This window comes from Sebastes umbrosus, chromosome 11 (genome assembly GCF_015220745.1).
Source record: "Sebastes umbrosus isolate fSebUmb1 chromosome 11, fSebUmb1.pri, whole genome shotgun sequence".
Classification (NCBI taxonomy): Eukaryota; Metazoa; Chordata; class Actinopteri; order Perciformes; family Sebastidae; genus Sebastes; species Sebastes umbrosus.
This window is the reverse complement of record NC_051279.1, coordinates 16290107-16304123: the sequence shown is the minus strand read 5'-3', so window position 1 is coordinate 16304123 and position 14017 is coordinate 16290107. Positions and strand designations below refer to the sequence as shown.

The 14017-nt window shown below is 41.0% G+C and overlaps 3 protein-coding genes across 4 annotated transcripts in view; all 3 read right to left on the bottom strand.

The window, feature by feature from the left end:
* Positions 1-1517: 1517 nt before the first annotated feature.
* Positions 1518-9399, bottom strand: si:ch211-105c13.3 (uncharacterized protein LOC325758 homolog). Its single transcript, XM_037784609.1, has 3 exons — positions 9235-9399; positions 2095-2216; positions 1518-1983 (listed from the first exon to the last, which is right to left on the bottom strand). The coding sequence occupies exons 2-3, from the start codon at positions 2212-2214 to the stop codon at positions 1822-1824; spliced, it is 282 nt and encodes a 93-aa protein (XP_037640537.1). The 5' UTR covers positions 2215-2216; positions 9235-9399; the 3' UTR covers positions 1518-1821.
* Positions 9400-9853: 454 nt separating this feature from the next.
* Positions 9854-14017, bottom strand: part of shc1 (SHC (Src homology 2 domain containing) transforming protein 1) — a 49073-nt gene continuing 44909 nt past the window's right edge. For both annotated transcript variants that reach the window (XR_005208840.1, XR_005208841.1), the window contains one exon: positions 9854-10120. The gene's annotated coding sequence lies outside the window, so the exon portion shown is untranslated. The remainder of the gene's footprint in view (positions 10121-14017) is intronic.
* LOC119496927 (protein S100-A11-like) lies at positions 10081-13278 on the bottom strand. The gene is made up of 3 exons (XM_037784610.1): positions 13162-13278; positions 12863-13044; positions 10081-10540 (listed from the first exon to the last, which is right to left on the bottom strand). The coding sequence occupies exons 2-3, from the start codon at positions 12989-12991 to the stop codon at positions 10406-10408; spliced, it is 264 nt and encodes an 87-aa protein (XP_037640538.1). The 5' UTR covers positions 12992-13044; positions 13162-13278; the 3' UTR covers positions 10081-10405.

The window sequence follows — 14017 nt, the reverse complement described above, 5'->3', positions numbered from 1 at the left end:
ATAACACCAAGAACAACATGAGTAATGTGAGAACTCTTCAAATGTGTCTGCATCAGAGAGTGCTGGGGTATGTGTAGAGGTAGGATGTTTACTGGGGGTCATGCCTGATACAGTATCCGAAGGATTAGTGTAGCACCGATGAATGGAGCCATCACACCTGGCAGCCATGCGGAGAAATCCCCATACAAAGGCTCTGCAAACATGCTAACGCGCAACACACATGAGCACTTTCACAAACACATTCACCCCTCAAGCTCCAAAACACACCACATGCAAGCATTATAATAGATAAGAGTGAGAGCTAAAGGGCATGAAAAGTAAATGAAGAGTAAAAAATAAATGACAGAAAAACACATGATCGCATGAATGAATGATCTCTATACTTGTAGAAGCAAACATCAACATTAATGCACTGCAAGATGTCATGAAACATATGTTTGATCAGTCGTCCTGTGTGTCGTCGCTGCAGTGTATTGTGTCAGTGAATGGGGCGGCTCAGTGTGTGTGTGTATTCACCATATGTGTGTATGTATAGTGTTGCAGAGTGGAGGATGGTGTACAATAGGAAGCGCATGCAGTGTGTCAGGATCTGGTTGCAATAGTTGATGCATCTAAAAGGCTGCTGAGTTTGACTAGTCAGGGATGTCAATAGCTATATTTAGCGAGTGTTGCTGGTGGCGATGGAAGGAGCAGGTATCATTGCAGCGGAGCCTGTGGGACAATGTCAAACCACGTCAGAGAAACCACTGTACACATACAGTGTTTCGTTGGGTTTCCCAGCAGAATTGTAATTTATTTTGGAAGTTAGTGCAATTTAAAGCTTCAGTAGGCAGTATATTGTTGGCATCATTGGGCAAGAATTCCAAAATAACCTTTCAGCATATTGTAATTCAATATGTTCTGAGAGAAAACTAGACTTCTGCACCTCCTCATGGCTCCGTTTTCAGGCTTTAAAAAATCTAGCCCGTGATGGGAGACTTTGACCAATCACAGGTCATTTCAGAGAGAGAGTGTTCCTATTGAGCGTTCCTATTGGTTGTGCTCTGGCTGGTGGGCGGTGCTTGGTATTTCCTCAACTGATCTCAACGTGGCTGCTGGGTCACAAACTTTCTAATTTTACAGCTAAACAGTACACTACAAGATGTTTCTGAAAACATTTGAGGCAAGAAATAGGCATTACAGTAACAGAATATTGATTCATACTTGATCAGCACTGCCTAGTTTGTCCATTTGATCGGAGTTCGCGAGTGATTGACAGCTGCTCAGAGACGGCAGGCTCCAGCTTGGCTCTGATTGGTTGTTTTCCTCCGGTCTGTGAAATCTTGCAGATGCCATTAGGAGCACCGGAGGACACAGAGGCACATGATTTTTTCTCTCCAGATTACCTGTCTCATGCACTACTGTCAGGATATAGTGACCATTTTATAAAAATAACTTTTTTTAATCATATTTGCTCCATTTCTACCCTCTGCAGCTTTAATAAAGAAGGAACGCCAAATACAAAACTACACACAATATAGTTTTATTACATAAAGCTTTTATTTTGAAAATACAATGAGTATCTTTTGTATAAGTGGTATAAAAACTCCCATCTTAGAGTCCTTCAATGTGTCCCTGACAGTGGAGATCGATATGGCCGCTCTGAACAGACATGATGAGCAACTGGTTGATTAACTGAATGAAAATGATTATGGACTGTTGTGGAAAAAAATGTTATGTTTAGAACAGTTGGAAATGAGAAAAGAAGAGAAACTTAAAAATGCCAAAAAGAAAGGCTGTTCATTTTCTGATCCACCAAAAACACTGCAGCTTCACAATCATCTACGATGCGTCTGTCTGGGCCGGGGCTCCGCTCTTTTTCTGACTGACGGCGTTGGCCAGGTAGCCAATCAGAGTGAGGTATTCCTGGAAGCTGACCTTCCCATCTTGGTTCGCATCCAATCCCTGCTGCATCTCCTTAACGGCAGAAGAGCAGTTTGCATCCTGAACACAAAAGGAGAGACAGGATATGACACTTAGCTTTGAAACACTGTAATATACTGATGGATTATCGAAGCGCGATGCAGAACAGCAAAAAGTTACGTAATTCCTTACCTCCATGAGGCCACCAAGCTGTTTCTTCACTAGTTTCTGGAAGCCACTCCCTTCTAGGTTCTCCTTCCCCCTGGTAGAACTGAGAAACGTGGTCACCACTGTCTTAATGGCTGACTCCATATCTACAGAGAGAGAGACAAGGACAAAAAGTGGAGAATTGAGTGTTGGAAGGAATTGGCAAGGAGAGATATGGCCATATCTTAGACACTCAGACTTCATGCCGTTGGGTACGGGTCAGATGAATTTTATTAATATGAAAATATATTTACATCCGGTCTTGGGTGGATAAAAGGCTTATTGTTATGTTATTAAGTACATCATAACCTTGGAATCCTTGTGCACAGCTGACTGATCAAGATTAGAGATTTTATAATTATTTATTAAAACCAAATTATATTTCGACATTTCACTTTGTTTTGCACGTGTGATATGATTACTGAAATAAATGTTTAATGCCATAATAAGTTAAAAAAAACACATTGTTCCGCAAATGAATAGTTATAACAGTGATAAGCAAAGCAAACACTTAAGCCGTAAGCGTGAAGATGAGACAAATGTAATTCTTTGGTGTTCAATGGATCACGTCTTGAAATTGTATTTGAATTGGATCTGTTTGGAAATGTCCTCGGAACATAAACATGTGAGAAAGGTAAGACACACAGGTGATGTCAGCATAGAAGAGGAGGAGGAGGAGGGAGGGAGAGAGCCTGGAGACTCTCCGAGGTAAACAGAGCGAGAGAGAGAGAGAGAGAGAGAGAGAGAGAGGGAGCGATGGAAGGTTGAAGAGGAGGGGAGTCTCTGAGGTAAACACAATGGGAGCTGTGATCTCTGACGGTGGACATCTGATCCCCAGAAGCCAGCGGGAGGCCGCAGGTTCAGATTACTGCCTGCTGCCCGTCTGCTGCAGCACACCTCCCCTCTCACACTGTAGGAACACACTGCACACTGTGCTCAAGTATGAACTGAGAAAACATCCCACAGCACCACTAGATTAAACTAGCCTGAAACCTCTAATGCCGCCGTTATTGACAGGATCTCAGAGTCACGTGATGCTAAATCCCCGGCCGAACATTTGAGACACTCTCACAGGAAGGAAAGAAACAAGATGGATGGTTTCATTGGATGTTAAATCTTGTATCAAAACAATAGCTACTACATGCTAATTCGACACAGATTTGATTATATTGTACGTGCTGGAAAAGTGACAAAAAGTCAGTTTTGCACACTCAATCTTTTGACGCGTAACAACTTATTTTTTGAACATGCTGTTGTTGAACATTATAGGCCTTTTCACATGTCCTAGTAGGAGAAGCACAGGTGTAAATAATAAAAATGAATGATGGCTGAGTTCCATTTAGCTGCTTCAGTTTCAGGGTCCTGGTGTTGTGAATGCTGGCTCGTCATTGTCATACTGTCACGGCTCACTGGAGCTCTTAAACAGAACAGAGCCCTTGTTAATGTGATTAGTTAACACCTGTGCTTTTCCTACTATGACAAGTGAAAAATACCTGAAATTAGAGGAGCTGCTATTACACAGCTGCAACTAACGAAACATGTAAATAAATGTAAATATAAATTGTGGGTGGTGATGAGAGAGCTCCAGGTAGAACGTTAAAAACCAAAAATACGTATTAAATATTTCTGCTTTCTCCTTGTGAAATGGAAAAATTACAAAATGAAGTATAATCAAAACAAATTAAAGGTGCAGTGTGTAGGATTTAGCAGCATCTAATGGTGTGGTTGCAGATTGCAACCAACTGAGTACCCCTCCGCTCACTCCTCCCTTCACAAGACTGATGTACAGGTGTAAAACCGTAATAACGCCATTCGCCTCGCTCAGAGGCCATCCTGACCATAATAACACTACTTTTGGAGCAACGGAAGTCAGACGGCGGTTGGCGGTACCACGATTTTTTAACTCAGCTGCTCACGTTACCGCAGTTTCACAAGTGTGTAGAGAACTACGGTGACCTTCAGGTAACATAAAACCATGAAAGGCTCTCTCTAGAGCCAATGTTTGGTTTGTCCGTTCTGGGCTACTGTAGAAACATGGCAGAGCAACATGGCGGACTCCGTGAAGAGGATCCGCTCACTATGTAGATATAAACAGCTCATTCTAAGGTAATGAAAACACAACAATTCTTAAATTCAGGTGATTATTATGCTCTAATAAAAACATAATTATGAATATTTTATATTCCATTTCTGGTAATAGATACCCCGAAATGTTTCACCCTGTTCCTTAAAATGTATGTGTGCTGTTGAGGTACACTATTGTCCCACAATGCAATGCATTAAGGAAACAGAGGAGCTGCTGGTGCTAACAGCTGTAATTGTGGCGGCAACGACAATATATTTTAGGACAATTTGTCTGTGTACTTTTATATTTGTTTGTATACTGCAGTTAGTATGTAGTATTGAATTGGGACACAGCTATGGTTTGACTGCTGTCCATCATCGCATGTAATTCATCATTTACTGTTAAAAAAAGTTCATTTCTTTTATGGAAAACTGAAAAAACAGTACACTATGACAGTTAGTATTTAGCGTATACTGTATATTATTGGTATGTAGCATACATGAAGACGGTTGCTGTTGATTTAACTGCAACAACAGACTATGAAAATGACTGTACTGTTTATTTTGTCATATGGAACTGGGACATAATGTCACATCTATAGACAGTGTTAAGGCCAGTGCATGTGCAACCTAATCCAGACACAATTATCCAGCAGAGGGGTGTCTCTCTATGTTTCTGCTCTCATTTATCTTTCTGTTGTCTCAACAAACAACAATTCCAAGGCTCACAGAAAATAAAAGGGCGTGAATAAATGCTGCAGATAGTTGAGCAGAGTTGTTGATAAGTGTCGCAACAGTGCGGGGCGAGGCCTTGCTGCGGGGGTTTCCACTCTGGATCGGAAACTACCGGGCGGCAGCGGTGGCCGCAGGATAGGTCATGCTGATGACGGGTGACGGGTGACTGACTGTGATGATGTTGTTGGAGTAACTTTAGAAGCTGGTAAATCTCCCATCTGACACAGATGTCACACTCCAATGCTCGCACTATGCAACCACTATGGCCTACACACAACGACATACAGATAGACACACACACACACATGCGAAGGACAACACCAATTAGGACTTGTGTTGCATTAACCTAATTACTGGGTGAGTGAGAGCAGGCATCCAAACCCTGCCTGGATTCAGTTTCATGTCTCCCTGTCATGGCAGCACACACATATGCATGCACGCACACAGAGGTGGACACACAACTCTTTCCTACACACAAGTGTGCATCTGTCATCAGCATGCTGTTCATAATTATTTAATAGGTTACTATAATTGTCCCAACACCTTCCTAACACCGAGATGAAGAGCAGCACAGGAGCAGGCAGACCAGCAGTCTGTGTGTGTGTGTTTGTCTCTGTACAGCCCATACATCAAAATGCCCGACAGGCCACCATCCATTAGCGTCCTTTCCGTGTGTAATGAGATGAACATGAAACCGAGGCGGCTTCGGTCAGAACCGGAGACATCAGGGCCACAGAATTACAAATGGGTAGAGAGGAAGATGTCGTGGGTTTGTCTGATAAGAGCAAGAGGTGGCCTGACTGTGCTGAGTACAAATGAAGCTCCCTTACAGCCTCTCACCACATTCAGATTCAGAGCTGCAGATTATGATGACTCAAGTGTTGTGAATGCTTGTGTGTTGCCCAGTTCATTGTTTTATTTGTATTACTTCTCCTTTTTGTGGTATTTTACAGGAAACATGCCTGAAACATTTGAAAATAAAGCACCCGTTGTCTCCGTCTATGGATTATAACCAGCTTACTGAAAGAGGGATATTTTTCCCTTTCTAAAATGTTCTTCAAGGCCTAAAGTTGTAAACCTATCCAGCAATTCTGAACTGAAAAAGTAAGCATTAGTGCATCTGAAATATACCGTCCTATCCAGCAGCTTTCTTTTCAGCAGGTATCTATGACAGACAAGTTTTACATTTTGCCCTGACCACCCACTTTTAGAGGAATTTGTTCTTCTCCCCCTTCTGGGCGGAGATACAGGTTGTGTTTGAGCTTTTGCCCTCTACTCCAAACCAAATTCCCCCTCGAGGGACAATAAAGATGAACAAAACTGAACTACCCTGTTTCGTACAAACCCTCAGACATACCTTGCCGCCCCTTTAGGTCATCCTAAACTTCCGCACTAGCAGGTTTTGAATTTAGTTAACTAAATGTATCACGTTAAAGTAAAAGGTTAGGTAATATCAAATTAAGGATATTTCTGGAAGAATCCAAGACCACTGAATGTACCCTTTGTTGTCTCTATAGCTCCTTTGAGCCTACTTTGTATTGTTTTAACTGTTTCCCTCATTTTGTCATGTTTTTCCTGCAACTTTTTATGCTGCAGCCTCTTGCAAAAGAGGTTTCCAACCTCAATAGGACTTATTAAATAACGGATAAATAGCCTGTTAATAATGTAGTATAAGTGTCTTACACCAACTTGTTCTGTGTATTATGTCATTAGTGTCTCTTATGTTTTAATTGGGTTGTGGACTCTTTTGAATCAACACCAAATAACCTATAACTCACACACTACTTGAACAGTAATGGAAATAATTTGATCCCTGAGTAGATACAGGTGTCTGCTAACAATTTACGTAAAAGGCCAGGTCGGTTGGGACAACTCAAAAAAAATAAAAATCATTTAAATTGAAAATAAATAGCTGTCTAAATTTGAATACCTTATACACACAATCAGCTGTTCACACATTTCTTTGAGAAAAAGCACATTTTTATATTTTTTATAAATTATTGAGATGTGGAATTTGTTGGAAAAAAGGGGTTTCTGACTGGCTGCCACTTCAGTAAATATTCACTCAGTGTGTGTTATTCAATTAGGGAAATCTTGTTTTTGTCTGCTTTTTGTTGATATGTAACAAGATCTATAAACAATACTGTCCTAACCGCCCCCGGGTAACTGTCCTAAACGTCCCAGGGAGAGAAGACACACCAAAAATTCAAGACATCTAACACTAGCATCAACTGATAGGCCAGAAAATAAGCTTTCACAATATGTTTTTTTGTATGTGGCACAAGTAAAAACTGTACAGTCGAACAAAAAATAACAAAAGAGCCAAAATGTATTTCAAAACTGTGAATAAAATGTGAAAATAGCCAGAATGTCTCAGGGTGTGGCTCACTAGGAGTCTGGTGAATGGCATAGTTGCTTTTAACTTCCTTAAAAAAAGCTCTGTCCCTCCTGTCCTAACCCACTCTCTCCTACAGTAGGCCTAGATGTATCACAGTGTGCACAGTACCTCCCAGATAAATCAAATAAAGCATGATGGACGTGCAGACATAAAGAGTTTAGTCAGTGTTGCAAATGTCTTTATGGGCTTTGACAAGTCCAAACCAGTTTACAGGTAAGTGAGTAGGGCCACCCAGTCCAACCAGTCACCTCACCTGAAAGCTCCAGAAAGTGTCGGTGTATCTTTCATATCTCAGTGTAAGTTTTTACCACACAGACCACAGACCACAGATTTATTATTCTACCACAGAAAAAAGCTCTGAGCTCATTGAGCATTGATAAACCCCAGTGATCAGCTCCACCCTGCTCGTGATATTTGCACTACTAGGTGTGACCGACTCACTTCCTTCATGTTTTACCTGTCATCGCCCAGGTCGCTATATCTCTGAGTCTTATCATAACAATTCAAGCTGATAAAAGAGCCAAATGTGACCGTCGAATCTCAGTAATATGACTAAAGCCGTTTGAGCATTTATTCCATATCCTTGATATCAGACGTCAGTGTCCTCCACTAATTCGGTCTTTATCAGCACTAGTTGGACATTTGATCGCACTAGTTGGACATTTTGTCTAATTAGTTGAACAAAAACTCTTACTAGTCACTGTTTTTCAGCAACTAGTGGCACTTTTATCCAACTAGTTCCACCAGAAGCCTTACTAGTGAGACTGTGCAGCACACTAGTATGACCAAAGCCCTACTAGTCAGCTTTGTGACACACTAGTGGACCTCTGGACCCAACTAGTAACGCTGACAGTCTCACTAGTTAACTAGTAAGCTGCAAAAGCTTTGACATGTTAACTAGTAAAGGACATATTCACCTCACTAGTTCAAAAAGGCTTTAACTAGTTAACTAGTGAGAATTTTGATCCCTCACTAGTTAACTAGTGCAGAAAATTGTAGGTCGCTAGTTAACTACTGAGGTGAATATGTCCTTTACTAGTTAACATGTCAAAGCTTTTGACCTTACTAGTTAACTAGTGAGGCTCAAAATGTCCACTAGTTATCTAGTTAAAGCCTTTTTGACCTTACTAGTTAACTAGTAAGGTCAAAAAGGCTTTAACTAGTTAACTAGTGAACATTTTGAGCCTCACTAGTTAATTAGTGCAGAAAATTGTAGGTCACTAGTTAACTAGTGAGGTGAATATGTCCTTTACTAGTTAACATGTCAAAGCTTTTGTAGCTTACTAGTTAACTAGTAAGACTGTCAGGTCCACTAGTTTGTCACAAAGCTGACTAGTTAGGCTTTGGTCATACTAGTGTGGTGCACAGTCTCACTAGGCTTCTGTTGGAACTAGTTGGATAAAAGTGACACTAGTTGCTGAAAAACAGTGACTAGTGAGAGTTTTTGTTCAACTAATAAGACAAAATGGCCAAATAGTGCTGACAAAAACCAGAACTAGTGGAGGACACAGACGTCTGATATCAAGGATATGGAATAAATGCTCAAATGGCTTGCCATAGAGGCGCATTATGTCCAAACTAGTCTGCGCCTAGGTGCGTAATGGAGATGTCAGGGGCTCGTCCCACATTTACATTTAGCCCCAACTAATCCGGACAATTTGTAGAGCGGCCAGAGGCAGGACTGACACACGGCAAATAAATAAATAAACTGGAGAAGAGACTCCGGTTTCCTCTGGAAGTGTAAAGGGATTGGGGTTAGATTACCAAAATGGAGAACCTGATCTCTGTGGCCACCAAACTGCGTAATGACAATAGAGACGCTCTGCTAATTATAAGAAATGTAGTCTATGAGGCAATAAGATAAAGTGATCATTTTGGCAAAAACAAAAAAAGAGACACAGTAGAAAGTCAGAATAAAGCAGACTCACCGTTAAAAGGTATAGGGAAAATCAAAAAGGCAAGTTTGTGCAGCTGCGCTCCTTCTTCTTCTTCTTCTTCTTCTCTGTCAGATCCTCCTCCCCAGTCAGTCCTGCGCTAGATTAAGCAGCAACACATATCTTTTCCGTGATTTAACTTCTCACTCCAGCCAATTTTTTTTTCTCTCTCTCTCTCTCTCTGTCATAAGGGCGTGTGCCTGGGAGAGAAGGAATGTGGAAAGAGGCGCAGCTTGAGCAACACTGCAGCTTTTTCAATCAACATTTAGTAACAAACATTTCCCTTGTTTTAAGAAAACAGAGCAACACTTTGTGTGATGTGGTATGATAAATATTTTCAGTTTTTTGTTTTTTTTATATGTCTGTTTTATTACTTGTATCTGCCTTTTTTTTCCCTCCTTCTTCTGGCACGTTTCCTCTCTCAACATGTAGGAACAAGCGCGCGCTCATGACTCAAGTGCGCGTGTGTTCAAAGCTTTCCCAACAGACAGATGTACTCAAGCCACACCCTGAAACTGTACTCACTTGTGCAAAGAATGGAAAAGACAGTGTTCAGAAGAAAGGAAACTTTTAGAAACATATTGTCAAAATGAAAGGCCTGGACAGCAAGATATTTAATGTGGTTTTAAACATTTTGTTTATTGAACAGATATAATCCTGCTCTGCCAACAACACACCTCTGTGTGTGTGTCCTGGAGGGAAATGATAAACATTCACAAGATGCTTTTTCCAATAATTAGACAAGCCCATAATATATAATGCTTACACAGACACACACACAAACAGTTTTCTGCATTCCCATGTCTGCAACTCCTTCATAGACCTGTAAGCACAAGCAGCTGTGAGTGTTTGTGTGTGTGTGTGTGTGTGTGTGTGTGTGCTGGGAAACAGCTTGGACTGGTTCTAACATTGCTAATGATGCAAATTGTTCAATAGTACTCTGCAACAGTCTGTGCCAGTTTTGCAGTTGCACGGTGAGAAGAGGACAACGAGGTGAGAAGGAACGCAGACTACTGGTAAAAACAGTGATTTGCAGTCGAAACAGACTTCAGGGTGTTTTCCATTTGGCTGTTTTCCCATTTGTTCAAACTGTGTATGGCACTCAGACAAGTCAGTTACATGCATAAAAAAAACTGTAACAGAGTATCTGAGGACAGGACGCTATCTATTGGCTGAACCCCCCATGCTTGCTTGCGAGATGCCCAATCAGCTGCCAGAACTCCAGGAAGTTGAGCTCTCCATCATTGTCCTTGTCCAATGAGCTCATGAGCTGGTCAATGGCAGCGGGGTCAGCAGCATTCTGCAGGAAAAACAGGAAGATACTACATCAAATACTAAAAAAAAAAGAAACATAGTGAGAGTCAGTGTGGAGCAACTGTGATATTGAGTGTGTGGGGCGATGAGAGAGGCAAGATGACACCACTGGCACGTACACCAGTTAAAAGATTAATGCAATGTCAGCAGAGGAGGTTTTGGCCCCAAGGAGCTGTGGCTCTGTCACCATCTAGTGGCCAAATTTGGGTTATTTCAACTGCTCCTTCATGCAAGGAGAAACACATGGAATTTTCCATACTTGTATTTTTTTGTTGGGCCTCAGGAGCTACTACTTTCTGCCATTGGTCTCTGGTTAAAACATGAGGACACAACCACAACAACTAGAGAGTGAAACTATGAAGTCTCTGAAGGCTGGCAACTCTTTATGACAAACTCATTGTTTCTAGGAAACATTTGCAGTTCTATCCTGTCCCAAACATGAGATATATAACTACTCTAGATCACAGGAAAGAAGTAGAGTGGAGAGAGTAAAATCTTCTTTTCAAGTACTGTTATATGACTCAGAAGTATAGTAAGACCACATGCATTAAAATCTGCAGAAGTGGCCTTTTGAACGCAAGTATGACTAACAGTTAATTATATGGTCACAGCAAAAAAAAAGGACCAATGTGGCCTCCAGATGAAACCCATTTCAATATGAATCTGCCCTTATGTGGAAGCTGTTTTTTGCACCACAAACAAAGAGTTTCAGAGCTAACTTAGAATATGTTCCTGTATTGGATTAACTGTAGGTGGCTCGTCTTTCAAACAGGTAGCTCAGTGCAGTACTTTATCACAAATCTACTGGTGATATTCTATGTTTTTGTTATTCTCAACTAATCTAATGAAAAGACAAAAAGCAACGAGGGGTTGTGTCGGTCTCTAAATACGTTCAGATGCCCCCCAGCCTTTCTGTTACTCTCAGCCACAAACCCATTTGTTCCTTCTAAAAATCAAAGAGATATTTAGCCCTAAATACATGCGTATACTCTTAAAGAGGACCCGTCATGCTTATTTTAAAGTGCATACTTGTATTTTGGGTTTCTACTAGAACATTTTTACATGCTTTCATCCATTTTTAGCTTGTAAATTGACATTTTTCTTGTTATAAACTTAAAGAAGTTGAACATTTTATGTCATTTTTGCATCCATTTTTAGCTTGTAACTTTGTGTGCGGATCCTGCAACAGGACAAACTAGACTGGTATAGAGGAGAGAGACAGGAGCAAGCCCAAATAAGCAACTACACTTTAGAAACAAGCCCAAGCGGACTTAGCAACTCTGTCTGAAACGCTCTGTTTGAGCTCCTGCTGCTCCTAGCTTTGTTTGAGGGCGTGCCAAACAAGCTGTATTGCAAATGTGTTACTTGGTGACATCACCATGTTATGGAAGAAAAGGCGGGACTTCAAGCAAGGCGTTTCAGGATGTTCAGGAGCAGTGTTTCTGTGGGGGAGAGCAACTGCCTTTGGCGTGGACTTTGGGCTTTGTAACTTTGCAGACCTTTTACATGCACAAAAAACTACATACACTATAAAGGGAAGAGAAAAAGCACAAAAGCACAATAGTTCCTCTTTAAATCAGGCTCATTGATTCCCTAAAACACCTCGGCACTGTAGCTTGTAGCAAATGTAAGTAAGTAAGTAAGTTAGTAAAGCTTTATTCATATAGCACCTTTCAAAACACACGGTTACAAATGCCTCACACACAAATGAAAACATCAAACAAATGTTACTCAAAAAGGAATAAAGGGTGCATTTGTTGGGGACTATCAGGCACTGATGAATACACATTTGGTGCACTAGTGAGTATTTATGGCAGCAAGACGATGTATGTGTGATAAATCCAAAATAAAAGTATGTTCATTGTAATGAAGAACCATGGCACCCTATGCAACAATGTGGCCGACTGATGTGTTTTTAGTAGTTTTAGGACAACAATGGAGCTCTATAGCACAGAGGAATAAGCTGCATTAGGTTTTGGATTTGTAGGAAACACTGACCAATTCATTTTTGTTTTTTGTCTTTTCATGGAATTTGTTGACAAGAAGAAAAAAAAGAGAATATCACTAGTATTATCCTTCAAGTAAAAAAACAAAACAAAAAAACGACTCAATCAGAGTAAGAGGTAAAATCCCTGCATTATAAACCAGCATATTTATGGGACATTTTGGACCAAAAAACAGACAATAGATATTCAAGTAAAAACCCTCCACCCACTGGAATATATTACAATAATAAGCAACCAAACACAACCACACTTCACTGGTGTATCACAGCAGTGTTGTCGCGTGTTAAACCTACAGTCCTTACCTTGACAAAGTTAGGGAGCTCTGATGTGACCAGTCTGTGGAACTCATCTCTGCTCAGCGTGTCAGAGGAACCATCGCTGCCAGCGTATGCCTTGAACTGGGACACCAGCACACCAATAGCAGTCTCCATCACAAGTCAAGAGGCGGACAGGGTTTGATCTTCGGGCCAATATTTCGGCAAAGCTAAAAATGAGAAATGCTGTTGATCATAAGAATAATACATTTCTAAAATACAGTTAATTTATGATACGGATTAAAGTTCAATTTCGGATAGAAGAGAAACAAATCAGAGAGACTCACCAACTCAGGTACGTGTGCGAGTAAGTTGTGTCTTCCTGGCCTTTTTCTAGCCGACCTCTCCCGGTAAAGAAGATAAATCATTCACTCACTTCTCTCTATCTATTTACAGCTTGTGTTTTCTGAACACTATTCATTGCAACCAGTAGAATTGTAAACCATGTTTCCCAAACGCCCGCTGACCTTTTTCCATGACGTGATTGCATTTTCAGATGCAATCTCAGCGTGTAACTCGTCTCTGGCAGGATATGGGTCGCTGGATGAATCACCTCGTTCAAGAAACCCCAGACTAACAATCAGAGTGAGGACGGGTTAAACATATAACAAGTAGTTTAATGTTTTGCTCTGTTGTTCATGCCAATGCATGAACAACAGTCCCACATTTCTTCCTTCGCCTTGTGTGAGCGTGAAACTGTGGGCAAAAAGCTGCAGAGGGCAAAAAAGAGAGCGGTAAATCAGATATAATTACACAGTCTGTGTTGCAGAAACTTCTGAGAACGAGGCACTTGGGTTTTGCCTCAGAAAAGTTGTATCATTTAAGCCAAAGCTCTGACAGGATGTGCACAATTGGCATATTAGGGAGGCAGTTAGTGCTGACAAGCACAATGGCTTTATCATCCAAATATCCCCATACCCTAGTTTTCATGTCTCAGCTGCATGAGACACACACACACACAAACACACACATCTATATACACCTGAAACAGCAGTCTTCAGTCCTTCTCCTTCCATTCCCTCGGCCATCGTTGAGGGAAGAGAGTGCAGCTACTAACACGAAATAAATGACTTACAGAGAGGACTGAGGAATCACTACAGTGTTATAAAAGCATCAGGGTTTTCCATGGGGCGATGCTGCTAC

Coding starts and splice junctions, on each gene's coding strand:
- LOC119496927 (XM_037784610.1), bottom strand. CDS start 12,991: ATGGAGACTGCTATTGGTGTGCTGGTGTCCCAGTTCAAGGCATACGCT. Junction 10,541..12,862: donor AGCTCCCTAACTTTGTCAAG/GTAAGGACTGTA, acceptor TTTTTCCTGCAG/AATGCTGCTGACCCCGCTGC.
- si:ch211-105c13.3 (XM_037784609.1), bottom strand. CDS start 2,214: ATGGAGTCAGCCATTAAGACAGTGGTGACCACGTTTCTCAGTTCTACC. Junction 1,984..2,094: donor AGCTTGGTGGCCTCATGGAG/GTAAGGAATTAC, acceptor TTTTGTGTTCAG/GATGCAAACTGCTCTTCTGC.